We start from the raw sequence: 25,773 nt of genomic DNA on the forward strand, positions 1-25,773 counted from the left end.
ACAATATCTTCAACCCTCTGATAAAATCGTAATATTATAGCTCAAATATCCCAAGGTATTCATCCAATACATTGTTCAGGGTTTTTCTGAAAGTTTAGTCTAGCATGGCAGTCTCGGAGCCTGGTCTATCCTGAAGGTTCTCTTTAAATCCCGGAATAAGTCTTTATTACATCTCGAGACCATGTGGTACGTCGGTTTTGTGCCGCCGATACCGTAGTGTATTGCTTTTTGCAAGTAATATACAAGGGACTTCGAGCTATCTTTAAAAGCCGGGCAACAGACAAGCTTGGTGAACAACGTCGACAAGCCTAAGCCCTAGTTGACGCCATCTGTATTGTCAGTGTGGTCATAGGCTCGAGGGATTAACAAGGGATAGGAAATGTGATTAAAGGATTAAGATGGTAAAACTGCTTCCGCCGCTGTACGGATTTGAGGCACATGATCAGACTTAACCACAAACCAGATTGTATTAGGTTAAGTTTATCCCTACTTAGGGTTCCAGTAAACGCTCTTAAATAGTATAGGGGTAGGTATCAATTTTAAAGTCGGCATACTTTTATGATGGCGTCAAACTTGTACACGATGATGCGAGTAAGATTGGACTCATCAGCTACAACATCCAATCATGTCAGATTTGGCAGAAGGTACCGGACAGCAGAAGATGGATACAGACGAAGGCTAAGAATATATTCTTTGGCGTTGACACTTCCCTGCCGTTTCCCACCTGATTTGATTGGCAATTTGCAACGGGTCTTATCCGACCAGAGAACAAAGGACTAAGGTTTCTAGAAACCAAAGCAATTATTTCCCTCTTCGTAACCCCAATCTGTAATACACCCTGGTGAGCAATTTAGACCATCCTATAGGACACACAACATTACCTTTTAGTACTGGCAACACAGCATGCTGGATCATGGCGGGTGGCCCACACAGAAAGACCGCATTTCCCACCTTCGGCTCAAACGCATTTGCCTTAATGATATCGGCATTCACATAACCGCTCAGCCCTTTCCAGCCATCCCCAGGGTGGCTTAGGACGTGCGTGATCTTGAACTGCGTTTTATGTTCCTCCTGCAGCTTATCCATTTCATCCCTCAATAGAATGTCAGCCTGGGACTTGTTGGCGTCGATTACCCTGAGTTCAGTCGTATCGCCTTTAGCTCGGAGGATACGACAAATAAGCTGGTATCCAGGGGTAACACCGCTCCCTCCAAGAACGAGGGTTACGCGGCTGTAGTTCCTCTCCTCCCCTTCGATATTGAACTTCCCATTGCCCTCGTAGCTGATATCACCAGTTGGGCCCCGGATATCGACCTCTTCTCCAATCGGCATGCAATCGAGAATGTTGCTCATGGCTCCCCCAGGTTGATTTTCATCGGGGAAATAAGTCTTGACCACGAGTTGAAATGTCCCATCTTCTTCGTTGGGAAATATTGGCCTGGTTGGTGTATAGGACCTGATGGCCATTTTATCTTTGAAGTGGAACCCGAGTTGGATATGTTGGCAGGTTGCAAGCCCAAGTGTCTTTTTATGGTCAGGGAGACGAAACGTGTATTTGCGGGTATCGTTAGAAATGGTTTCACGCATTTGGAGCCGTACTGGTACCCATCTATGGCTATCGTTAGCATGATTTAGCTGAATTTAAGCGGTACGAGCCACCTATGCTTCTGTAATGCAACATCTTCGTCGCCTCTGCTAGAATTCGCTTTATCTTCTGCAACCTTTTCAGCAGCCGTCTTAATGAAGTCCTTGGCTCTGTCCGTGATTATGCCCAAGATGCATTCTAGGTCCACTGTCAAAACAGCTCCGTCAAATACCACGGAGTTCGTACCTACCGCTCAATTTCTGATACGCATACCCATCGTGGATACTGCTGAATTCATCGCTCGTCTCTTGATGAACCTTGCCCGCGTGTCCCAGTATTGCTGTCACACCACCAGGGTGCCAGCCTAGGACGCTGGTTGCGTCATATACTTTCCCGTCAATCACAACCCAGCAGTCGCCCTCTTTATCGTGCTTCTCTATCTCCTCTCGCGTAAACTGCTTCTGGGGCCCCCCAGCGGCTTGTTTAGCATTTGAAACTTGCACGTCTGTAGATTCCTTTAACCAACCTCCATTGCCGGTGCCGGGTTCGGTAGGATGGCGGAAGAGGATATTGGGAACGCTATCATTGGGTTCTTCGACTATTTCGGGGATGACAACATACCAGCAGTTATTCATCATACTATATCAGCTATGTTAATGAAAGCACCCAGAGCAATGAATCAATGCCAAGTATTAGCGCGGAGAATAGTTACCCCATGATGTTCCAGCTAGGACGCTCGGGTTGCGTATTTTTGAATACATTGAAGCATCGGACGCTGACACTTTTTGCTCGGAGCAAATGTATGATTTCCACATCCAAGTGCCAATGCAACCATGTCCAGTACTTGTTGCCGTGTCTGATAGGAGCCTCTGGGAACTTTCTCACCCAAAGTATCAGCACGGCCTCGTCAGCTCTCGCTCGGCAGGCCAGCTTTTCATACCTTCCTTATGCAATAAAGCCAAGTATCGCCCCCATCAAGAGATATCTCCACCCGCTGAACCTCGTGTCCACCGCCATCATAAGCATATCCTTCGATCCTGTATGTCTTTCCTTTCCTCGCATTCGTAAGAGCAATTCTCTCACCCTGAGCTGGTTTCACAATAACACTATTTAGGTTCTGCTCATTGCATAGGGTATCCGGATGTGCAAACATAGTCGTCGCAAAATCTCCGTCCTTTTCGGTAATAAAACTTGGTAGTACTCTGTTGTCCCAGATGTGATAATGGCTCTCATTCTCCCTATCGCTAACCCATATTCTCTTCAACCACTTCACACACCGCCCACCAACATAGCCGGGAATCAACAGGCGCAGAGGATACCCATGATCAGGGGGAAGGGGAACGTCGTTCATCTCGTAGGCCAGGATGACATCATTTCTGCGGTCTAATGCATATTCAAATGGTATGCAGGTTGCGTATTTTCCGTCGCTGAGTTCATCTGCGCCTTCAAAGTTCACCCAATATCGCTTGCCCTCTGGGTACGTCTCGGGCACGCCAGCTGCAAGCAGAACGTCTCTGAGCAAAGGGCCTTTCCAGTACGCACAACTTACCGCCCCTGAGCCCCAATTAAAGCCTTTAGAGCGTTTGATCATGTTCAGCTCCTTTCTCCTATTGCCATCACAAGCTAAAGCCACAGGGATGTTAATAGGCTCGAAGTTACTCTTCAGGTCATCCATGCTGAGTTTAAGATTCGTCCCTTCAACTTCTAGTACGTGAGTCTCCCAGAGTAAATGCGGGACCGGTCCATGGTTCCGCACGTAATGCAACGAGTTCGGCGTTATGAGGCCGGCATCGAAGAGTGCTGTGAGCTGCGGCTCCGCATTCAATGGATGCTTGCCTGTGAGACGGATCAGCTTTTCGGATCGTGGGATCCAGTTGTCCGGAGAAAATTGGTCGGCTTCGTCTATTGAAATAAGTTGCTCTCCATTCCCAATTGGCGACTTCCTCTTGCCGTTATTCTGTTTCAGATTGTAGATATAATCTTTCTCATGCCGAAGGTTGCGCAGTAGCGCTATTTCCTGCGCTGAGTACTTCCCATGAAGCTTTTCGCGTTCACTCGCGCCTTTCTTGGGATCTTTATCTCCCTGGTGCACTTTGTCGCCCTCTGAATTGCTGGCATACGCACCATGGTGCTTGTTCTGCCCGAGCGATCTCCGCCAATCATCCTCTTGTTTGAGATCGGGGGTTTTGGGCCCGTCGTTCTGCAGGTTCTGCGCTTTCTTTGCGGCTTCCCTCTTTTGTACATTTGCTGGCCAATTTTCGATGTTTTTGATCCAGTCTTCAGTGGTATCAAGAACGTAGCGCCATCCTGCCGAGTGAACATCTGGGTGACGAAGGTGGAAATCCTACAAATTACAGCCAGTTAATCCCATTTAATAGATAATCGTTTCTACGAGGAGATAGTAGCAGTGACCACTACTTGCCTTTTGCTGAGTTATTGCATCGCGAAAATTAACAAGGTCGCCTTTTCTGACACGATCATGCAACAGCGCAAGGTCTTTGAGAGCCTCTCTATCGAAGTCGCCCACATCTTGCTTCTCATCACCTCGATGAGTTAATCCTACAACGCGATCTTGTCGATTGCGGTACCCAATTTTATGGTGGCGACCATCTCCCCAGTTGGGCTCATTCTCAATGTCCGCCTGCGAAGAACCCGGGTGGTCTATTATGGTGATGGGATGTATGGTTGTTGACATCTTTGCCGTTCCCCGTAGCTAACGGTATCAATTGGCAATTACCTACAGAGTATTGGACATAACAAACGGGATTATCTTCAAAGTGGGTGTCCAGTGTGCGCGCGCGCGTACCAAGTAGTCAAAGTAAGCCTTGTATTTGTACAAAGCAGCCGATCGGATCGGTGCTCTTGCTTCTATAACCATTACCTAATATATTATAGCATGTCGTCATCTATGTAGGGGTTTCTAGGACCGAGTGGACGGAAGATAAAGCGGCGCGGTAACCCGGTTGTTGGTGCAATACGAGTAACCATCGACACATAAATGTAAATATGAGCGGCAGGGGACAAGCATTTCAAGTCTATTTAGACAGTCAAATTCATCACATCCTACTAAAATAAAGGGTATCAAGCTACTATCCGCGTAAGAACTCTAATACTCAAAACTTACAAGCACCGAAAACCCCCAACTCGGATCACCCGGAATTTGGATCAACCAGGTAGGATCCCTGCAATAACGAGCATAGCCCCGCAGTAGATTCCTGAACATATCAAACCCTCGGCCTGGAATAGCATTCTCTGCTCAACCACCCCTCCTTGGATAGAGGCGGTCAGGACGCCTCCGACAACCAGGCTCGTAGCGGTGAGGCGGCCTACAAAGCCAGGGATGACAGAGAATGTAAGAATCGGAACAAGTATTGCAACCGCAAGGGAAATTGCAACAGCGGGGAGCACATCTTGACTCTGCGTTCCGGCTGGAATGGGACCTTCGGGTTTGTTTTCAGATGGGATGGTTGATGGTGCGTAAGACGAGTAGGATGATTGGTCCGATGGCGTGAACGAAGACGAGGTCAGGGTATGGCCAGAATAGATCGAGACAAGATCACCTTCTGGGTCAAGAAAATGCGTCTCGGCCTCAGCAATAGGATTTACAGTTCGAAGATATGTGCGGTAGTTGGAAATATCCTCAGGATCGGGAGCGGCAAGCGACCTGGTAGAGTTAAAAGAGGACAGGGCTTGATCTGAAGAGGCAGTCAGTAAAAGGAATTGCTATGTGGGAACCTTCCATACTATACTGCGCGAGCTTGTAGCCGATTCTCCCAAGTACATCAGTTTTGTGCCACTGCAGTTCCCCGCCTGCCGCCGCTGCTGCTCTGCGTGATGCAGGAGCAATATCATTCGCCGTCCTTCGGGACTGGGTATCAGTGTGATCTAACCGGTGAAGCTGCTCTTCAAGCTCACTCAGCTCGTCCTGCAGGTGGAGTAAGAGTCGATGGTTAAGTGCCTCGAATTTTCGGTATATTGGCTTGATCCTCTCTCCCGTATCGGCCTCACAAGGGTAGCGACGCGATGAAAGTTGGGACGCGAGAAGCTCATACCCAGTAACAGGCAATTTCTCTGCTCTCGGGAGGGGGTGTTGCTTGATGGACTGTGTGTAGCGAGAGCTCAAGGCGGTTGAAGGGATATGTGGTAAAATTGCTGGGCCCCTTTGCATAGTAGGCGTCCCAAATGGGTGCATCGACCCATGGAAGTTCTGCCTCTGCTGGGCAGCCGCGATTTGCGATGCTATTTTGGCAGAGGTTTCGTCAATTGGAGGGCCAGCATTGATTAGGTCGTGGTCATGGCCTTGTCCGGGCTCTTCCTGTCCCGCGACACTTCTCTCCGGACTCGTGCTCCGATCCGTCTCGACGTCATGAGCTGCCTCGGACGAGTTATCATCTCCGTGGAAGCTGCTTGGCGGTGATGAGGATGGACTGGAATACTCTGGTAATGTCGGCGGAGGCAACGCTGACTTTGTCGCCACACCCTCCAATTGACCTCGATTCCAGTGGGCGGTTGCACCCACGCCGGGCTCCTCCTCAGGTTCTCCAGAAGCGATTACTGACCCTTCCGGGTCTAGAAATTTGAAAACATCAGGCGCATCGGGTACAGCGGGCGACATTGGAATCTGTGATATGTCCGGATTCTTTGTCAAGCTCGAGCGATTGGCGATCGAGGCCTGAGTGACGGTGGAATTGCTCCCGCTAGAGCTGCTGGACTTATTGGTTGTGCTGGTCGCGGACGTCAGGGTTGAGATGGTAGATGGCGACGTGAGTCGAGCCCTCGTGTTTGTGAACACCGTCCTATGATCCTGCACAGGCTCGCCCTCTTCCTCGGAGGAAGACGCGGAAGAGGACACGGTTTGACTCCGACTAGAATGTGAGCGTCTGTGGCGGAAATGTGATCCATCAGAAGCATGGTCCCTATCCCGGGAGGGGAGTACGCTGGACCTTTTCGCGCCGGTATTCTTTGATTTTGATTTGGACTTGGACATGTGTCTGCTACTACCGCTGCCGCTACTTGTATTGATGCCGGTGCTTGGAGCACTTTTATGGTATCGTCGAGACCTATCCCGCTCCCGCTCCCTCTCCCGACCTGTGTTTGCTATGGGTGGTGGCATTCCTAGTCCCGGTCCCTGCGACAGCGTAGACAGACGGTGGATGGTATCGTTGGCTTCGGAGGGCCTCTCATCTTGGGTCTGGTATTTGGCCCTCAACTTGTCCCTTTCATTCCCAGGAATTGCATGGATTACTTCGACGGTAGAGGTGCTGTAGCTCGTAGTCATTGTACTATCGTGCAGGAACCCAACCGGAACGAGATCGTCCTGGCTTGGATGTTATAGCTCAAAAGAAAATCAATGGCAACTAATCGTATACTGGTAAGCCGAGTTCGGTATCTTCAAAAGGGTGCTTGGACGACATACCTAGAATACCTATGACCGACCTTCTTGGTGCTCCTGGAGGTCTATCTCTGGACGGATGCTGTCGTAGAGTGTGGATCGTCTAGATTACTGTGTGCTGTCCATGATCTGTCTTTCGATGATACTGTAGAGTATGCGTAGCTGAAGGGGTGGAGGATGACGACGAGCATGATCTCGGGGATTTGGGGGAGAGGGGTTTCGAGGGGTTGAGGTTTCGAATATATGTATTGTATTTCGGGGCAGTAGGTATAGATGCTGTGATATAGGGCTGTTGTGTCCGGGCGAGTACACAAGAGTTCCAGTGGTGTTTCGAGTTATTTTCAGCACGTGGAGGTGTGACGTTCAAGGTTCCGGTCGCGGCGCAGAAACCACAAAACAATTGCACATCAACAACATCAACAGCACAACAGCACCGCTACACAACACCACGAAAACTACAACGAGAACCACCACGAGAACAAAATGGGCTTTGAGTGAACGCGGCTGGCGCCTCCTCCTGACGATTGCCCGACCCGGCGACGTGCTACCGTTCTACTCGGCAAGTCATCTATCAGACGCATGTTGACTACCTCGCAATACACTCCTTCACGGCCAATACACGATTAACACATACACATACGCACACATCCTGTCTGCAGTATCTGCTCCACCCACAGCAGCGCCACTACCCGGTACACATGTGCGAAAACTGCCTCCGTTAGTATGACTCGACTGGGCATATTCTGGCCAGCTAATAATACCTCTGCACTGAGGTGACGCCGACATAGAGCCCTTTGGGTTGTCTGCCAACGCCCTATCATTGTGTGTGCCTCATAGAGGCCCAGCCTTTACCTTTGGAGCCCGCCCGACCCGATTCAAGCTACTAGCCTTGTCATATTCAATTCGGAAAACTTGCTACTATTTCCGCCCTATTGGCTGTCTCTCTTCACTCGAACCTGTCAATGGCGTGGATTGCCCCCCATATACTGCGAAAATATCTGTTCCAGGGCCAGATTCCCACCAAGGGATGTATATGTATTAGCCGCACAAAGACTGGAAAGCATTCGATCGTCAAGTCCATGGTCACAAAAAGATATCACGTCGCATCAGTAGCCCCAACAACACAAACACCAACCGATCAGTCAGTCACGACTACAACTACCCAGCATGCCACAATACCTTTCCGCAAACAGCTAAAGGATGAAGCAAGGAAACGAAAGGCGGACACGGCGAGCCGCCGGCGGAAGGAGGACAATCCAAAACTTAACAGATGGGAGTTGACCGTGGGCATTGAGATACACGCCCAGCTGAATACCGCCCGGAAACTCTTTTCGGGCGCCGCATCCACCATCAACGATGAGCCGAATACCCATGTTGCCCACTTCGATCTAGCAATGCCAGGCTCGCAGCCGATCTTCCGAAAGGCGACACTTCTCCCTGCTATTCGCGCCGCCCTTGCCCTGAATTGCAAAATCCAGAGGCGAAGTAAATTCGACCGCAAGCATTACTTCCATTGGGATCAACCTGCAGGATATCAAATAACACAGTACTATGAACCCTTTGCAAAGGAAGGGCACATTACGCTTTATGCACATGACGGGATCGCGGAGGAAGACGGGGAGCAAATCACCATTGGTATCAAGCAAATCCAGATGGAGCAGGACACCGCAAAAACCCTTTCTCAGCCAGGGGACATACATCTGTTGGATTATAATCGAGTTGGTTTACCGCTAATCGAGATCATCACACTCCCACAAATACACCATCCAGCTACGGCAGCCGCTCTGGTCCGCAAGGTCCAGGTTATTCTCAACGCAGTAGATGCCTGTGTTCTTGGCATGGAATCTGGTGGATTGCGGGCAGATGTCAATGTTTCCGTGCGAAGACGAGATGGCGATGTAGGCGATCATGAGTACGGGGGTGTAAAAGGGCTGGGCCAACGAACGGAAATCAAAAACCTTAGCAGTTTCAAATCTGTTAAAGATGCTATCGTTGCAGAGCGCGATCGGCAAATTGATGTCCTCGAGTCTGGAGGCCTGATTGAAGGAGAAACTAGAGGTTGGACAATCGGTAGCACCGAAACGAGGAGACTAAGGGGAAAGGAAGGAGAGGTCGATTACAGGTACATGCCAGATCCTGATCTAGGAGCCGTTATTATTGGCGACGATCTAATCGACTATCTCTCTCAAAATCTTGGGGTTCTTCCTGAACAAGAAGTGCAAGCTCTTGTAGGCGAGTTTGGCTTGACCTTTAAAGATGCGGCATCTGTGGTGTCGTTGAATGATGGGGGACGCTACGAATATCTCCGAAGCGTGATAGATGACTTCCTGCTTCTCAGCCCCGACGACGATCTCAAGAGAGTAGGGAAGCTTTGCGGTAATTGGGTTTTACATGAGATGGGTGGGTTGACTCATCCCGGCGCTGATGAAGATAACCCTCTTGGGATGGCTAATGATGGGAATTGCATTATCCCTCATAACCAGCTAGCCAAGCTTGTATATCTTCTCGATATTCGCAAGATTACAGGGAAGTCGGCCAAGAGGATCCTTTCGGAATTATTTGTGTCAGGGTTGGCCGGGAATCAACGGTCGACCGAAGACTTAGTTGATGAAGCAGGCTTGTGGTTCTCGCCGTTGTCTAATGCAGAGTATGAAGGATTGGCCAGGAGCGTTATAGACCTGAAGGTTGTTGAGGAGATTTTGGCTGGGAAGGAGGGTAAAATTAACTTCCTCGTCGGAAAGATGATGAGAAAAGACGGGGATGGGAGGGTAGATCCCCAAAAGGCAACAGCTATCTTGCGCCAAATTATTGATGAGTTTAGGAAATTATAGTCCTTTATTATTCCCTATATAGTTCTACGTCAATAGATCAACGATTCAAATTTACTTAGTTTATTATTATTATTATAAGGATAAGATGATTAGAAGTAATTAAGTAAACTTATAGTTATAATAGAATAAATAACTAATGCTTAAAGTTATAAGTAGCTGTTACTTTACAATGGGTTTTTCTTAGAGCCAGTTTTGCGTCGCTTTAAGCTGTATCACACGTGAATAATATGTTTGGGACTTTTAATCTATTTACGGGTCAGTAATTGCACCTCGGATACTGTCTTTGTATAATTTCTGGAGAGTTTCTGTACTATGATAACTAGAGTTTACGATTATTTCGTTTATTATATATAGAGTGGTAAAGCGTATCTGAAATATCCAAACAAACGTCCCCCGCAGAGCCATCCGTCACTGCATGACTCATTCCTAGCTAACAATCTAGCAGAATTGGCTGCTAATACCACCGCAGTGGGCATTACACCAGTCGGCCGTGTACCAGTGGTCTGGCGAAGTATTGCAGCAGCTAGTCTTGCACTTCATGTCGTTCTCCAAGGGTTCTAGTTGATTGAATTTCGTGCCTCTGGCGCACCTGCAACCTCTATACCTCCCATCTGTACACATTCCCCAAGCACCAAAACAACTATTTGCTTGGCAATCTCCGTCCTCGTTGCCGCAGATACTCTGGAAGTCCGAGAGATCTTTCTGTAGAGCATGGTTCTCATCGATGGTCTGGTGTTTATTATCGGGGGGGTTGAGCGTGCGGAAGCCGGCTTCATAGAACGCAGGGTTGGGATCGATGCCACCTTGCCAGCCGTGCTTGGCCTGGTTTTGGACACATGTGGTGATGACTATTGAGAGTATGTTAGCAGAGCCAATCGGAGGCGTACGGTATATGGACTTACGTCTCTCAAGATTATCCCAGCACAGCTTTACTTGCTCGTCACCAGAGATGGACCGATCGCGGACGGCGTATCCTTCCGAGCCTCCTTGGATGCCGACGGAGATCTCGCAGCGACCACCAGCGCCAGTGACGATAGCACCTGCTTGAGCATCAATGCCAGCAGGGATTTCGCACTTGTTATTGCAAAGAGCTAGCAAGTTTTTTTGTTAGCAAAGATTATAATATGGAAAGCTTGAGCAAATATAGGGAAACTTACTATCACGAAGTCTATATAATAAGCCATTTGGATCAACAACTGTGCCAGAACTGATAAAGATCTTTTGCGGAAGGTTTGGCGCATCCGTGGCCAAACATTGTTGGGGTGGAGGGACTGGAGTATGCTCATGTCGATTTCCCCAGTCTACAACCACTTTGCGGACCGCTTCGGCTGTCTGAGAATGCCCAGCAGTCTTGGGGTGGAAATTGGAGTTAATCCGCAGCTCGTTCGGTAGAAGGTCGTCGCCCGGTTTCAAGCTCTGGGTCAATGGGGCCCACTGTTGTTCCAGCATGCTATTGGGATCAGGCGCGAATTTTGTCTCCTGCAAGATAGTTTCGAAGGAAGTGAACCACACCGAGTCGCTGTTGGCGCCGATAGGGTCAGCTGCACCCTTTTCGCAGAACCGATGACCTGCGTAGAGTGGGTCGATATCCACAAACTCGATCTTGTCTCTATTGATCGGAAGAATTTCCTCCTGGATCTTCTTGTTGACCTTCTTGACCATCTCATTCATTGATCTACGGACGCTCTCGCGCATAAGATTACCATTCTTGACGATACCAAAGATCTCCAATGGAACCGGGAAACGGGTCTTGCTGCACTTGTCGCCGTCAACAACCTCGCCCCAGAATTGAGGGTAGCCGGTGATCACAAGCACACTCCAAGGTATGGGGATTCCTCTGATGTCTGCAATCATGACCTTTGACATGATCTTGTTGACCTGGTCCTTATATGCTTGCCAGATGCTCTCGTCACTAACCAGAGCCCTGGCCTCCTCGAGTGCCTCGTCACACTGGGAATTGGCTGTACCGTCGGTTAAGGCAAGAACGTTGTACACGCATTTTTCGACGACGCTGGAAAATTTGAAATCGTTGCCGCTAATCGACAGAGTAACAACTTGGGCTCTCGACGTCCCGAGGTTCGAAAGTTGGCTGTCGATACCGCCCAATTTGTCCCCCGAACAAGATTCGAACAAGAAATTTTTGTCGTCGATGCGCGGGAATTTCCCCTTCACCTGAGTCGGATACGAGCCGCTCATCCGTTTGCACCTAACGACCAAAGGATTATTGGGGTCGGTATATCTTCCGGCACCAATCCCCGCAGAAAAGCTGTCCCCGAGCGCAATGTACGAGATAGGCCAGATGATGCCAGAAGTCTGCGGATCTTGGCGAAGGGAAATGGCTGCTGAGAGTACGCCGCCAGCGAAGGGAAGGATGGCGGAGGCAAATTTAAGGCCCACCATGTTGGCGGTTGTCGGGAGATAGGGTTGTAGGCTTGCAGAAGGGACGAGTTGATGAACAAGTGTTGTGCTTGATCAGCAACAGAGAAAGAGCTCTGAAGTGCCGAAAGAAGGACGAAATGAAATTGCCCGAGAAAGAGTCGTAATTGAGCAGCTGCAAGGAGATTATCCAAGGAGAATACCAAAGGAAAAGTGCAAGAAAAGGGGGAATAAAGGAGATGAGCAATTATGAACCATAACGACGAGCACTTGCGACAGTTATATACTTGCTCCGAGTGCGAGTCGGCCGACAGCGGCTACACATTTCGATCTTCCATAGCTAAAGCTGACGAGCAGGCTCATTCCCCCCCTTGGGTCAGCAAACTTGACCTCAAGGCCATGCATACATGCTCGTACCTGCTTGATATGCTAGATGGATTCCGAGGTGTCGGGTATCAAGCAGCCAACGAGGAACGGCGAAAGGGCGAGAGAGTGAGAGGAGACGAGTGCGGCTGAAAGGGCGGGCTTGGACTGCGCATTTTCCGGGACTGTGGAGTTGGTGCGGATGTTGAAATAGACTCTTGGCATCAGCATGTTCGGGTATCAACATCAGCATACTGTTTCAGAGGTGGCTGTGAAGTAAGATTAGACCCCAGAAAACACGCCTGTGAAGAAACCCGGGAAATATAGCTCTCACAGCTTTCAGAAGTACGAATAGCAGTTTTGATGTGTGCGCCGCCTTCGGGAAGGTTCGTCATCGATGAGGTGCGGTTGACTAAAGCTTCCGGTCGGAGCTCAAGAATATCCGTACATCTATCGACTGTATAATAAGTGTATATAGAGTCTCGAAAACCGATAAAAGAGAGAATTTATAAAGAGTAGTATTAGTAATAATCGGAATACACGTAGTAAAGAGGATAGTCTTATTTCCGGAACTTTATATTATTAACTAGCTATTCTATAAACTGAGCTTATATTTACTTTATACTATTTATATAATTAATCTTAAATATTTTAATAAAGATTACTTAAAAGTAAAACTAGAGAATATTTTCGTTTAAACTAAGTTACTAGCTTAGGTTATAACTACTGTCTTCTTATTCGTCGCTATATCTAGCTACTCCTAATCCTTAGCGCCCTCTCGTTTCACCTCTAACATAACACAATTACAATATCACAACTCATCCTTCACGCCTCCCTTAACAGTTGGTTTCGGAACCTCAGACACCTTCCCCATATCGACAAGCCCCCTCTTCACCATACTCGTCAAAATCTCATACGCAACCTGCGCACCCGCCAACGCAGTCTGTTCCCCAACACCATCATACGCCGGCGCAACCTCCACGATATCCGCACCTACTACATTCAATCCTTCTATACCTCTCAAAATGCGAATCAGTTCTCGACTCGTCCATCCACCCGGTTCAGGCGTTCCGGTTCCGGGCGCGAGTCCTGGATCAAGGACATCGATGTCGACGCTGAGGTAGACGGGAGTTTCTGTCCCCATTCTAGCCATGATTTTCTCGATGATTCCTTTGGGGCGCAAATCATCAATGTCATCGGATGAGATGCGGAGGAATCCTTGCGTATCGTCATCTTCATAATCACCCCAATCGGAACCGCTTAATCTTGTTCGTAGGCCAGCATGTACGCTGGAACCGTTCAATATGAGTCCTTCGTTTGATGCTGTCCAGAACATTGTTCCGTGGGTGAAATCTGCTTGTTTACTTGGCCATGGCGTGGGATATTTGGATGGATGCCACGTGTCGAGGTGTGCGTCGAAGTGTAGGACTGCTATTGGTTTTCCGTATACTTTTTTCAAACCTCTTAATGCTGCTAATGCTAATGAGTGGTCGCCACCGAGAGAAATGATCTTTGGGTGAGCGAGGGAAGAAGATAGAGAAGACCGGTGACCGAGTTCTAGGTAGGCGGATGTCATTTGAGCCAGAGCGATGGCGTTGTCGAAGGGAGAGACGGGAATGTCGCCGCAGTCGAGGACTTTGGCCCATGAGGAGTAGGGATTTATGGATGCGCGGGTGTTGAAGCCTCGGAATGAGGTTTGACGGGCTGAGGCTGCTCGTATGGCGCGAGGTCCGAATCGTGCTCCTATATTGAGTCAATATGGGTTTAAAATGGAGAGTGATCTCACTCCATCCTTTATGAGTGTGAGGTAAGGATATGAAGTTCACATACCTGGACGGTAAGAAACAGCCGTATCAAATGGGACTCCCAAGATGCCGATATCGAACGGCGTATCTGGCTTCGTCAAGCACCTGACATGCTCGAGATGTGCGAAGGTGCTCACTCCTGAGAATGACCACTTCATTCATCATCCGTTAGCTTTAATCTATTCTCCATTTTCAAAATGTCCCCCCGCTGCCCCCAAATTTCAAATTCTCGAAAGAAAAGAAAGATTAAAATCAGAGGAGGGAGAGAGATCTTATATATACCACAAAGCGCCAATGTAAGACGTCGCGCGAGTGCGAGAAAGATTGAGAGAATTTGAGCTCCCTCTATTTTTAGACCCCTCACCCCTCCAACCCTCCAAAACATCATTACCCAAACAAACAAACAAAAAAAGAAATCGTAAAATCTCACCTCAAAACCCCATTTCTTCTCCAGCCCCTCCGCCGATTCCTTCTCGAATTCCCGCTCATGAAGCGGTATCTCAGCATCGGGCTCGTGATGGGCATGTGCCCCCACTAAAGTTACCCCGCACCAGGCGGCTGAGAGGAGAGTTGTTTTAAATCGCATGGTTTCAATTCAGTCTCAAAAAAGAAGAACACAAACATCGGACGGGGGGAAAGGTTACACTTGGTTGCACGAAATTTTTATAGAAGGAATGTGCGATATGAGGTTGAAATATGATTCCGTCATCGCGGTGACTAGCGGGGCTATCGATTGACGAGGGCGTTGGGGATCCCACCTCTGCAGGTCGAATATCCGAAATCATGCGACCCTATTTCTGGCCCGCATGAGAGCTAAGACGCCGGACGACGAGAATATCCGGGATATGCAAGTCTACCTGAAGCTTTTGGATAGGCGGATACAAGCCCCTCTTTACAGTACGTTTTGCGAGTAGATCTAGCTCTTACTGAAGCTGATTTTCAACGGCTGGAACCATATATAACAATCAATCAAGGCATAGCGTCTCAAGACCTCTGTCTCGGAAGCAAGGGCTCGACTCCTAAAATAGCGCCTTGGAGAGGGAAGTGTTGTGATATTATATTACTCCTTGAGCTAGTGCAAGTCAAGCAAGAAAGCGGACGGAGTTTTCATACAGTTAAAAATTCCCAGGTTATATTTCTATATAGAGTAAGAAGCAATGGTCGAAACGACTATTAGTAGCCGACGGAAAGTAAAAGTCGGGAGTACAACGATCTTGTCTAGTATCGTGAGATAAAGGGAGATCGTAGGAGGGGGATAGATGACACAACAGCTTGCTCATCTAAATTCTCTATTTCTGAATATTACAAAAACTAATTTATAATAATTTCAATTCATTTATTTCATGAAGTATCACCTCTTTTCCTATTAAGACGCCCCTAATATTACTTTGTAAGACCTCGTGTATTAGCAAGATAACTGCGCGGCTCCTAGGTAGCCTGCAATACAGGGTAGCCTTTCTACTGAACTTGATACGTGCGCCACGTCGACATCCCTCTATGTACGAGGATCTTTGCGACTTCCTTTCTATTTCTCTATCAACAATTATCGGAAGTGGCCTAATCCGACAGCTAGTTTATTTTCGTTGAAATTAATTGTTAGTAATAAGTAAGTAGGTAGTACTATAAATATCCTCACTAGCTATAACTTCAATTATATTATTTATATATAAATTTCGCTAAGAATGTAAAAGAATATGTAATAGATATAGAGATTATAATATAATTTAACTATTCTATAACTATTATTCTAACTATAATATTATAATAAATATAACTTTATATTTATTTATTTTATTAAATAATAGAATTAAATAGTAAAAAACTAAAAAGTTATATTTATTTTAAAATAACTTGTATTTATTAAAAGAAAAAATATAATTAGAAATAAAATTAAAAAGTAAGAAATTAGAATATAAAGAAAGTAATTACTTTTATTTTATTCTTATTGTTAAATTAATTATAAACTTCTAATAAGTCGAAGTTCTTAAGAAGTAGATTACTTAAAAAGTAAGATCTAAAGCTAAGAAAGAAAGACGAGAAAAGGAAAGAGTATAAAGTATAAGTTACTATATATATAAAGTCTAATTATATAGAGATTTAGCGGAGACTTTGTTAGGCGATCGCTAGACTAGCGCTGTAATACTGTTAACTGGATATCTAACTTATTTCTCGTATCTACTAGCTTGTTACTATATATCTCCCACCTTTGCCGCGATCCAGGCACAGCAGCTGCTTCGAACGGCTCTTTGTAAGCCTGGTCCCGTTCGAGCTCTTGAAAGACATCTGTATCTGTTGGGAGAAATGCCTTTCTGAATGCGCTGACGCTGAATTCGAGTATATATACACAGGCAACAATGAAAACCAGCGTCATCCACCATGTTGGATTTTGTCCGAACCCGTTGAAAAAGCCTCCACATGCTTTGTACATAGATATCGGTGGATAGACTGCAGCAAGCACAATATTCCACAGAAAAACTGCGCCGGCAGAGAGGAAGACTGAAAGCCCCGCGACGATCGACTTGTTGTGCATCTCGATGATTTGCAGCTTCATGCTGATGACAATGACCACCGCGACAAAATTGAGATCACCCATAGAGAACAGGGTGTTATCTTTCGTGATCGCCGCATTTGCGAATAAACTGAGCATGCAGAAGTATATAATCATAGCTTCCGCCACAGCCATAGCCGTCCATCTAAAGTATATTCAAAAGTTAAAACCGCGGTTCTTCTGGCCCATAATTCTGTATAGCTCCGGCACAGCCAAAAGCGTTGAGGCTTCAAGATCCTTTTCGAAAATGCCAATAATTATAACGGGAAGCGATGTAAAAAGAGTGTTGAATGTTGTTAGACTCCAAGGCTCATACAAACTCGTCCCCGTAAATCCATTCCAGCGTTGGAAGAGAGCTTGAGTCAAGAAGAAGACCGTATCTTTCCAGAGTGTACCCAGGGCGTATTTGCACGTTCGGATGTAGTTCCACCTTCCGTGAACCAAAATAAGCTTTTGCAAGAATCGGAACTGTGCAATGGAATAATCCGAACTGCGGGCTGCCTGGAAACCTTCTTTACCAGTGATGCCGATGCCAATATGGGCTTTTTGGATCATTGCAATGTCGTTTGCACCGTCTCCTACAGACAAAGTAACCGAGTTCGGTACGCGCTTTCTGATACTGCTTACAACCTGAGCCTTCTGGCGGGTTGAGCACGGCAGCAGATTATGGAATCTACTAGGAGAACTAAGTCAAAGAAGAGCACTTTGAGGGACCCGGAAGGCTCATTGTAGATGGTTGCCAAAGTATTGCCGTCAACGGCAACTGCGTTGTGAGCTGCCGTTTCAAGAGTTGAAATGGTAGAGCGAACCTTCCCCACCATGTCGCCCCCGTCTTCATCGTTCAGGTTGAATATTATGGAATGCGCTTTTATTAGGCCACACGAATGACCAATGTTGATCGCCGTTTCTCGTTTATCTCCAGTGAGCATCCAGATTTTGATGTTGGCACGACTGAGTTTGTCGATTAGCAATTTCGTATCTGGGAAGTAATCCAAAATCTACTAGAGACTTATTAAACAAATAATAGGATATAGGAGAAATATAGTAAGGGGGCTATCTCTTGGGTTCTATTCGCCGCCTAGCTACCAAATCTTCATCGTGCTTCTTTTGACACTAGCACGCTCGAGGATATCGCTTATTCCCCCACTCTCATCAGGCTCCCAGTCTCCCGTAAACATTGGAGTAGCCGAGTATGAACTTGAATTCCATGAGACGAATGCCCCTATCGAGTCCATCCCGTTGATGAAGCCCACCCTCTCGTACTCAGGGATATCCCCGCCCGCACCACGCCGATTTAATACCAATCCATAGACTACTCCCTTTGACAGAGCCGTTAAAAGCATGACCAGGTCCATGCTCTCTAGTTCCATATCATCCAATCTACCCAGCTGAATGCTTGCATCGTAGGGGGCAGTAGCTTTATTTACGTCCATCATAACAACACAGTTTTCGGGCAAATCTACATTTGAAGGCCACTTCACACGATAGCAGGACCTGTAGCACACATCTGAGTCACCGATAAAGGGCTGGAACCATACGCTATCGATAGGAACCAGGTAACCCGAGCCCAAAAGCGACGCAGGCGTCTGTGGCCCTGCCCCCATCGGTGACCTGGCGTCGGGGGTGTATTGCACGCTAAGAACTTCCATGAAAGGAGCATCGCTTGGAACGTCAGCAACACGCGCATGCTGTATTTGCCCAGATACCGACGCCCAAGACCATGTTGGCGGTGCATTTTCACTAGGAGGACGACGACTAGGTCGTCCTGGTGTAGTATACCATGAGAGACCTGCTCTGATAGTGTTGCGCCACATCCCAGCCATGTACTGGTCCCCTAGCCGCAGGGTCGAAGCCCTTATAGCTACACCAGCAAGAGCAGACAATCGATCTGTATCCCTGGTAAGGTCCAGCCGGGTATATTCTTCTACGATGTCTCTTTGCCAGGCGTTATCAAGACTGCGCAGAACGCTTTGCATCGACACCCCACTGGGTGTGGGGACTGGCCGCAGGGCTATAGAGCCTTTCAATAGATTCGTGATGCGGCTGGTCCGCTCGTTTGTCGCTGAGCATTCGCAGCTGCAAAGTTCACGACACTCCCAGGCCATCTCGCTGGGACCGAAGTGCAGCGTGCGTGGGGACAAGAGTCTCTCCTGGAACGCCCAGGCCCTCGTCGATAGTTTGCTGCGTGGAGGAAGTTCTGACCTTTCAGCCCAGACAGGATGGAAGTCATGGTAGGGAAGTTGGAATGCCAAGTCACCTCTTTCCCGTATGTGGACAGCAGTGGGTAAAGCTGTTATGTCTGTCAAGGTAGTAAGGTCACAGATAACCACCGAGGTCTTCCGAACATTCCTCGCCTGCGGTTCGAGAAACCCTGAAGTACTGTCTTTGGCGGCATCCGCGACGATAGTAAAGAGTGCCCGAGAATACACCTGATCCATGCGGGAAGATTCAGCGATCCAGTCGTCCGTCGAGTCCTGCAGAATACAGAGTGAATCTATCCAAAGATATCTCTGGCCCAGAGTTCTTGTCACGGCAATAGCATCGGCGAAGGTCTTCGGCATCTCGACTGGGAGCCTTCTCATAAACTCGTGGATGATAGATGTGGTAGTCTTGATTGGTACCACTCCGCCCCAGCAGTGACTGAGGGCAACGTAGTGGCTCTTTTCTCCAGGGTACGATACATGCAAACAAATGTCCGCGTTCAAGGATCCAACATCTATCACTCGAGTAGGCAAGAGAGGGGGGTCTTCATTCTTGCCACAGTTCTGGTGTTTTCCCCTCCTCGTGATGCAATCGCTCAGCCAGGACTTCGCCAGCGTCAACTCTGACTTGGAAAGACCTGCTGGAATTTCATACGCTCTGCCGATGGCTGGCCAAATAAAGGGGCTCTTGTCTTCCCATATATAGGTATAAGTCAACCAAGCCTCAGAAAGAAGATAGATGGGAGTCTCAACTAACTAACCGGTTGCGGCGGCGGGAATATAGAACTGAAGATGTAAGCCACCACCTGCAGGCAACAGCTCAAGGCGCCCATCTCTCATGACGCTCTGGCGACGGACGTCAACAAACAATGGCCCATTTGAAATCACAACTAGTGCAACGAGTAAGTCCTCCGCCTGAACGTATCTCCTAAAACCAATCCCAATGTCGATAAAAGAGGTTATGCCATCCCATAGCAGCTTGTATCGCCATCCGTACTTGCTATCCGTGATGCGGCAGCGCACCTGTGACAGCGGTAGGCAGTCTTCTGGCAGGAGGTAGTCATAGTTTCTGGAGATGACTTCGTCCGGTTCTCCAAAGGCAAAGGCGTACTTGGAGCATGCAACCAGCCGTTGCATAGCGAATGAACTCTTTGTAGTAAGCTTAATATCGTGAAAGACTTGAAGATATACCTACTACTTATATTAGGGAGTAGATAAGCTCGGCGCGTATAACAGTTCTAGAGCGACCCCCGACACGTGCGCCTACGACCGACGCGTACACCTACGCCTGACATATGGGCCTACGCCTAACACATGTTCTAGAGCGACGCCTGACACGTGCGCCTACCTACACTAACCGACCACGTGGAATATCACGTACCTACGTCACGTGACTTACTTCGGGGGATAAATACTTCTAGAAAAGTAATACTCTCTCTTCTCCTCTCTTTAGCTCAATATCTTCGTATTTATAATTAGAGTCAAATAAAAAGATAGATTTTTAATTAAAGTACTTTTATTTATATTCGTAATATAAGGGAGTATAAAATAATATTAAGTAAAAATACTAGTAAAGTCTACTAAGTAGAGTTATCTAACTTCGTAATTATTATTTCAATTATATCTTCTCGATAATTATATAATAGCGAGTATATTATATTGATAATATAGAGCTAAGCTATTACTATCCCCAAGAAAAATTTCAAAAGGAGACAAGGTTCATTTAAAGAGTACCTTTACTCCATTGCTCTTAGCATCTTGTTGTGGCAGAAGATAATCATGTTTAACGTCGACATCCAACCTTGAACTCTTGAACAGAGCCTGATCCTCAAATCGACGGAAGATTGTCGCGAGCGTAAGGTACAACTCAGCCCTCGCAAGACTGTCACATTTAGAGATTAGTCTAGCGACTTGCGACGTTGGGTAGCAACGAGCCAGCATGTATACTAGGAAAGTGCGACTTACTTTATTCCAGCACACTGTCTCGAGCCTTTTGTAAACGTTACTAGGTATCGGTCAAGAGGTGGTGCGTCTTCGAGGACCTTTTTGAGCCAGCGCTCTGGCTTAAATTTCATAGGTTCGGGGAAGATGTCTGCATTCTCGTGAATGTGGACCGAGGTCATGCCTACTGGTGTCTGTTTCAAACAGATTAGATAGCTGTTACTTACATTAGGGGAGGATAGGTGGGCAAATCTTACTCCTGGAGGAATCTCCCAGTCATGGAACTTCAAGACTTCTGTTGGATGCGAGCGTTGGAGGCGAGAAACTACTCCGTAAGATAGCCTCAAGCCCTCTTGTACCACGGCACCCTTGTAGCTCCTGTCAACCCCTGTTGTCTCTCTCAAAGGCAAGGTTCAACTAACCAAGTACGGCAGACGTTCTACAACAGATAGCTTTGCCGGTGCAAATTTGTCTGGCATAGCAGTCTCGAGCTCTGCTCTCAATATTTTTAAAACGTCCGGATTATCAAGAACATGGAAATGCGTGACATTCAACGCCGTAGCTGTTGTGTCTGCTCCGGCACCAATCACAACTTGGGCCTCTTGCCAAAGTCGAGAATGCAGTTTTTCTTCGGGGGGAAGATCGGACTCTAGAAGCTCGTGAATGATAGTCTTGTCCATCCCAAGATCAGTTTGCTCTTGTGAGTGCTTATATCTGCCATCGATTACTTTCTGGGTGTCTTGCTGCACTTTCTGATAAGGTATCGAGTTAGTAAGTGAGTATTTAATTAGGTATGGGATGTTAATAAGGGATACCTCGCGGAACCGTAGAAGTAGCCCTGTCCCTGGATCTATTTTTTCAATAACCTTGATAGGAAAAATTTCGATAAGAACCATAAGAAACGGGAAATATTTCACAAGTGCCCCCGTCTTAACCACAGCTTTCATCGTCTCAACCCAGAGAGGTGATAGATCAGGACTGTCTAGAAATCCCCAACTGCGATTCAGGGCATAGAGCGTAATAACATCAGTCGTAAAGCACATATACGCCTGACGGATCAACAATGGCTCTCCTGAAGCCTGGTACTCCTCAATCCGTTTACACAGCTTCTCGACCATATGATTTAGCATCGGCTCCAGGCGGTTGACGTTCTGCTTAGAGAAAAATGGACTCATGGCCGCACGTCGCGACCGATGGAATTTCCAGTCGATGGTTGCGAAACTTGTATCAGGTAGGCCATATTGAGCGACGAGAAACTTGTATTTGTTGCGCGGCTTGTTGGTGGAGTACAGCTCCTCATAATAATCTGGCTCATCAATGTGGAGCTCATATGGACTAATTCGAATAATTGGCCCTAACAGGATTAGCTCGTTCACTGACTATCATTTTAGGGGTACAGACCGTATCGCCCATGAAGTTCCTTTATCTTCCATGTGTATTGGCCCTTGCAGATTACATCGTAGTAGAACTCGTATAAGAGTGTTGCGGCTGCGAGTTTGGGGCCGGGAAACTTCGCCAGTGGGCCGAAATACACACTGAAAACCGTGCGAGCAGCATGAACAATTGCGACAAAGATGAGGAGCCCAACGCCGAGGTCATAATGCAGGCTCGAAAGAATCGCCATTCCAAGGCTTCCTGTGTTGCACAGAGCGGGTGCAATCAGGATTAAAATTTCCTCTCTCCAAGAAATCTAACAGTGGGCGAAAGAGAAGCTACTGAGAGTAGCCATGTACACGGCGACTGTGCGGTGCCCATTTGTAAGGCGGTCATTCCATCTAACTACGGAGGTACAGCCCATAAGTCTAGTAATAGCACTAGTCGGGGCCCCTATGTGAGGCGTCTTTGCTTATCCTATTTGAGGTGTAATTGCAAGGAAAATTGTGCTGGAAAGGATAGGTTTTGTTTACGTCTGGGGGCTCCCTGGCTAGTGCTATTACTTTACCTATGGGCTGTACCTCCGTAGTCCCGGCTTGGCTGATTCGCCCGGGACACTTCCGATTCCCCGCGCAATTATGGGGATGCGCACCAACCCAGTCGCTTCGGGCCGCGCACAAGCGGCGGGGCTGCAGAAAAGATGGCGCTATACTTCTGCGACTCCCCGAAATCTCATCACTCTATTCTCTCTCCCTCTTCAATCTTACGGGGACGATTAGCATTTAGCGTTGAAAGCTCCACAGCACATCATGAGTACGAATACGCCGGACCAGAATCATGGGCCAGACGCCGATGTAAGAATCCCCTGAGAGTACGAGCATCACTTGATCTAATTGCTCGGCGCAGATCCAGCCTGACACGTTCGATGACGGCGACTCTGGACTTGGGTTGGGGAGCTTTCGGTGAGCTTGACCTAAGTTCCTTCAAGTTTTGGATTTAGTGGCTGAAATGCTCCTGCAGAGACTCAACAACGTCATTGTCTTCGAGTATCTTTCGTTATCGCGAAGAGAATGGCCGAACGTACCATGCCTACAAGGATGGAAGTTAGTTGTTATCCCTCAAACGCTCTTTAGCCTATCTAATCTCTCAAATATGAAGAATATATCCTACCAAATGACGAGGTAAAGTTTCTATGGTCTGGCCGAACACCCTCACATCTGACGGTTTTCAGAGGGAAAATGATCGGCTGGGTAAGTCCAAGTCCAATTGAACGTTCTTGGCCTTCCTAACCAGTGAAAGATTTACAACACCATATGTTCTTGATGACATTTGATTCGAAGTTGGTTGTGTGTCCATTTGGGGATAAGCTGAATCGAGTGCTTGATGTCGGTACTGGAACTGGAATTTGGGCCATCGACTTTGGTGAGCCATTTGTCGTCTGTATCGAATTTGTTACTTACCTGGTTACTAGCCGATGAACATCCCGAGGCCGATGTATTATCCGCCGTCTTTCCTTTCAGCGGAAAGTCTGCTAACGTACCAAAAGGTCATTGGTGTAGACCTCAGTCCGATCCAGCCGGAATTGTGAGCATCCCGGGCGTAACCACGAACCCTAATCGTAAATAACTTCTTGCAGCATTTCTCCAAATCTGAGGTTTGAAGTCGATGATGCAGAAGAGCTTTGGGCGTTCGCGCAAAAGTTCGATCTCATTCACACAAGAATGCTCAATGCGAGTTTCAGTGACTGGCCGAAATTCTTTACACAGTGCTTGGAGTAATTTATTTCTCCCTTTCTTTAGTCCAGAACGGCGTTAACTTGCTCCTAGCAACCTGGAGCCGGGAGGATGGCTAGAGATGCAAGACTGCGCAGTCCCTATGCGAGCGGACGATAATTCGTGGCCAGACGACTCTGCGCTTAGGCAGATGAACAATCTCATACTTGAAGCTGGGCCCAAGATGGGTAGACCAGTAGACGTCGTCCAAAAGTACAAGCAACTAATGATCGATGCCGGCTTTGAAAATGTGGTGGAAATGGTATACAAGTGGCCTACGAATACGTGGCCGAAAGCCGCGAAGTTTAAGGAGCTAGGAGCGTGGAGCTTGGAGAATTTTGACTCCGGGTTGGAAGGGATGATAGTGGCGTTGTTCACTCGTGTACTGGGATGGACCCACGATGAAGTGCAGGTATTTTTAGTGGGCGTCAGAAAGGACTTGAGGAATAAGAATATTCATGCATATTGGCCAATGTGAGTTTTGCTCGTCTAATTCGTATTTCTCAGCTCTTTCGTGCTAACGCTATATTTTACAGCTACGTCGTATACGGGCAGAAGGGGCCAGCGAAGGCTTAGATATTTTTCACACTTATAACCTGATTCTATTTCTATCTGCCTCCTAACGTAACAATATCGATAAGAGTAAAATATACAGGCCAAATAAGGGTAGGATAAATATTTATTACGGAAACACTTTGTCCTTATACCCCTACACCTAACAAGACCCACCATGCCCCTGGCGTGGCAACGAGCCCGCTGGCTGAGCAAAGGCAAATGTGGGCTCGCCTCATTGGCTCTATCAACAAACTAGTTAAGCAACAGATCCCACTCCAGAAGCGATCAGTAGTTTATTGATCCTCCCCTCTTCTCTTGGTACCAGTACTACAGTGCATGTACCACCCACAACTACCGCATCAAAACACGTTTCTAGGGCGAGGCCACGACCTCTCATCGTCATTAGATGCGTGCCTTTCCAAGCATACTTTGAGGCTACTCGCTTTATCTCAGAAGGGTCAGCATATGATATGGAACCCTCCTGGTCTTGAATGTATAATTCGGTACTCGGGAAAGGCCCGGCGCGCGCTATTATTTCAGAAAAACACTGGTTGGTTCCTATATTGCCCCACAAGCATCTTCCGCTTGGGTCTTAGTTTCAAACGTGATCTACTTCGTACTCGATTTGAATCGCGTTTCAAAATTCTAGCGCCGTAATGGTTCGTTGAGAAACATTGACTGCAAGGAAATTTAGGTGGGACATCTAGAGTGTCTGGAGACCCCGATCGCCAAGTTTCGAAGAAGTGTGGCTGCCGCCATCAAACAAAGCCAACGATCGCTGTTGGGATGCTCTCGGAGGCATCCCGGTTTGAGTTTCCATTACTGGATACAGGTCCGGTGACCTGTCACTCCACCTATGCACTGATTATCGCATCGTAGGCTCGCCTCCTTCATCCTCACACTTGAGTATACATAGTAGGTCTTCCACTCAATGATCACTATCCAGAAAGCAGATCGATTGCTTCTACTAGTATGAGAAGCTCTTAGTCATATAGCATCAATCCTTTCTTCGTGTCGAGTGACATCCGTG

General features: G+C 47.5%; 8 protein-coding genes across 8 annotated transcripts; 2 read left to right on the plus strand and 6 right to left on the minus strand.

Annotated features, from left to right (window-relative positions):
• Positions 1-785: 785 nt before the first annotated feature.
• On the minus strand, positions 786-4,280 carry BP5553_09134 (Uncharacterized protein; the record flags this gene model as incomplete). Its single annotated transcript, XM_032017757.1, has 7 exons — positions 786-826; positions 882-1,609; positions 1,660-1,783; positions 1,836-2,224; positions 2,298-2,461; positions 2,526-3,929; positions 3,978-4,280. The coding sequence occupies 7 exons, from the start codon at positions 4,278-4,280 to the stop codon at positions 786-788; spliced, it is 3,153 nt and encodes a 1,050-aa protein (XP_031866400.1).
• A 470-nt stretch (positions 4,281-4,750) lies between these two features.
• On the minus strand, positions 4,751-6,863 carry BP5553_09135 (uncharacterized protein; the record flags this gene model as incomplete). The annotated part of the gene is made up of 2 exons (XM_032017758.1): positions 4,751-5,280; positions 5,330-6,863. 2 exons carry the CDS (start codon positions 6,861-6,863, stop codon positions 4,751-4,753), a joined length of 2,064 nt encoding a protein of 687 aa, XP_031866401.1.
• A 1,193-nt stretch (positions 6,864-8,056) lies between these two features.
• On the plus strand, positions 8,057-9,808 carry BP5553_09136 (Glutamyl-tRNA(Gln) amidotransferase subunit B, mitochondrial; the record flags this gene model as incomplete). The annotated part of the gene is made up of 1 exon (XM_032017759.1): positions 8,057-9,808. One exon carries the CDS (start codon positions 8,057-8,059, stop codon positions 9,806-9,808), a length of 1,752 nt encoding a protein of 583 aa, XP_031866402.1.
• Positions 9,809-10,246: 438 nt separating this feature from the next.
• On the minus strand, positions 10,247-12,208 carry BP5553_09137 (uncharacterized protein; the record flags this gene model as incomplete). The annotated part of the gene is made up of 3 exons (XM_032017760.1): positions 10,247-10,656; positions 10,711-10,899; positions 10,966-12,208. 3 exons carry the CDS (start codon positions 12,206-12,208, stop codon positions 10,247-10,249), a joined length of 1,842 nt encoding a protein of 613 aa, XP_031866403.1.
• A 1,150-nt stretch (positions 12,209-13,358) lies between these two features.
• BP5553_09138 (uncharacterized protein) lies at positions 13,359-14,938 on the minus strand (the record flags this gene model as incomplete). The annotated part of the gene is made up of 3 exons (XM_032017761.1): positions 13,359-14,290; positions 14,378-14,504; positions 14,783-14,938. The coding sequence occupies 3 exons, from the start codon at positions 14,936-14,938 to the stop codon at positions 13,359-13,361; spliced, it is 1,215 nt and encodes a 404-aa protein (XP_031866404.1).
• Positions 14,939-16,475: 1,537 nt separating this feature from the next.
• Positions 16,476-17,035, minus strand: BP5553_09139 (uncharacterized protein; the record flags this gene model as incomplete). The annotated part of the gene is made up of 2 exons (XM_032017762.1): positions 16,476-16,480; positions 16,543-17,035. 2 exons carry the CDS (start codon positions 17,033-17,035, stop codon positions 16,476-16,478), a joined length of 498 nt encoding a protein of 165 aa, XP_031866405.1.
• A 21-nt stretch (positions 17,036-17,056) lies between these two features.
• BP5553_09140 (uncharacterized protein) lies at positions 17,057-22,666 on the minus strand (the record flags this gene model as incomplete). The annotated part of the gene is made up of 10 exons (XM_032017763.1): positions 17,057-17,539; positions 17,587-17,851; positions 17,987-19,793; positions 19,863-20,292; positions 20,836-20,983; positions 21,067-21,236; positions 21,270-21,420; positions 21,472-21,794; positions 21,858-22,396; positions 22,444-22,666. 10 exons carry the CDS (start codon positions 22,664-22,666, stop codon positions 17,057-17,059), a joined length of 4,539 nt encoding a protein of 1,512 aa, XP_031866406.1.
• Positions 22,667-23,225: 559 nt separating this feature from the next.
• On the plus strand, positions 23,226-24,764 carry BP5553_09141 (Uncharacterized protein; the record flags this gene model as incomplete). Its single annotated transcript, XM_032017764.1, has 11 exons — positions 23,226-23,270; positions 23,323-23,378; positions 23,437-23,519; positions 23,575-23,597; positions 23,648-23,666; positions 23,716-23,838; positions 23,888-23,910; positions 23,963-24,000; positions 24,053-24,190; positions 24,243-24,662; positions 24,725-24,764. 11 exons carry the CDS (start codon positions 23,226-23,228, stop codon positions 24,762-24,764), a joined length of 1,008 nt encoding a protein of 335 aa, XP_031866407.1.
• Positions 24,765-25,773: the final 1,009 nt, after the last annotated feature.

This window comes from Venustampulla echinocandica, assembly GCF_003357145.1.
Source record: "Venustampulla echinocandica strain BP 5553 chromosome Unknown scaffold_9, whole genome shotgun sequence".
Classification (NCBI taxonomy): domain Eukaryota; kingdom Fungi; phylum Ascomycota; class Leotiomycetes; order Helotiales; family Pleuroascaceae; genus Venustampulla; species Venustampulla echinocandica.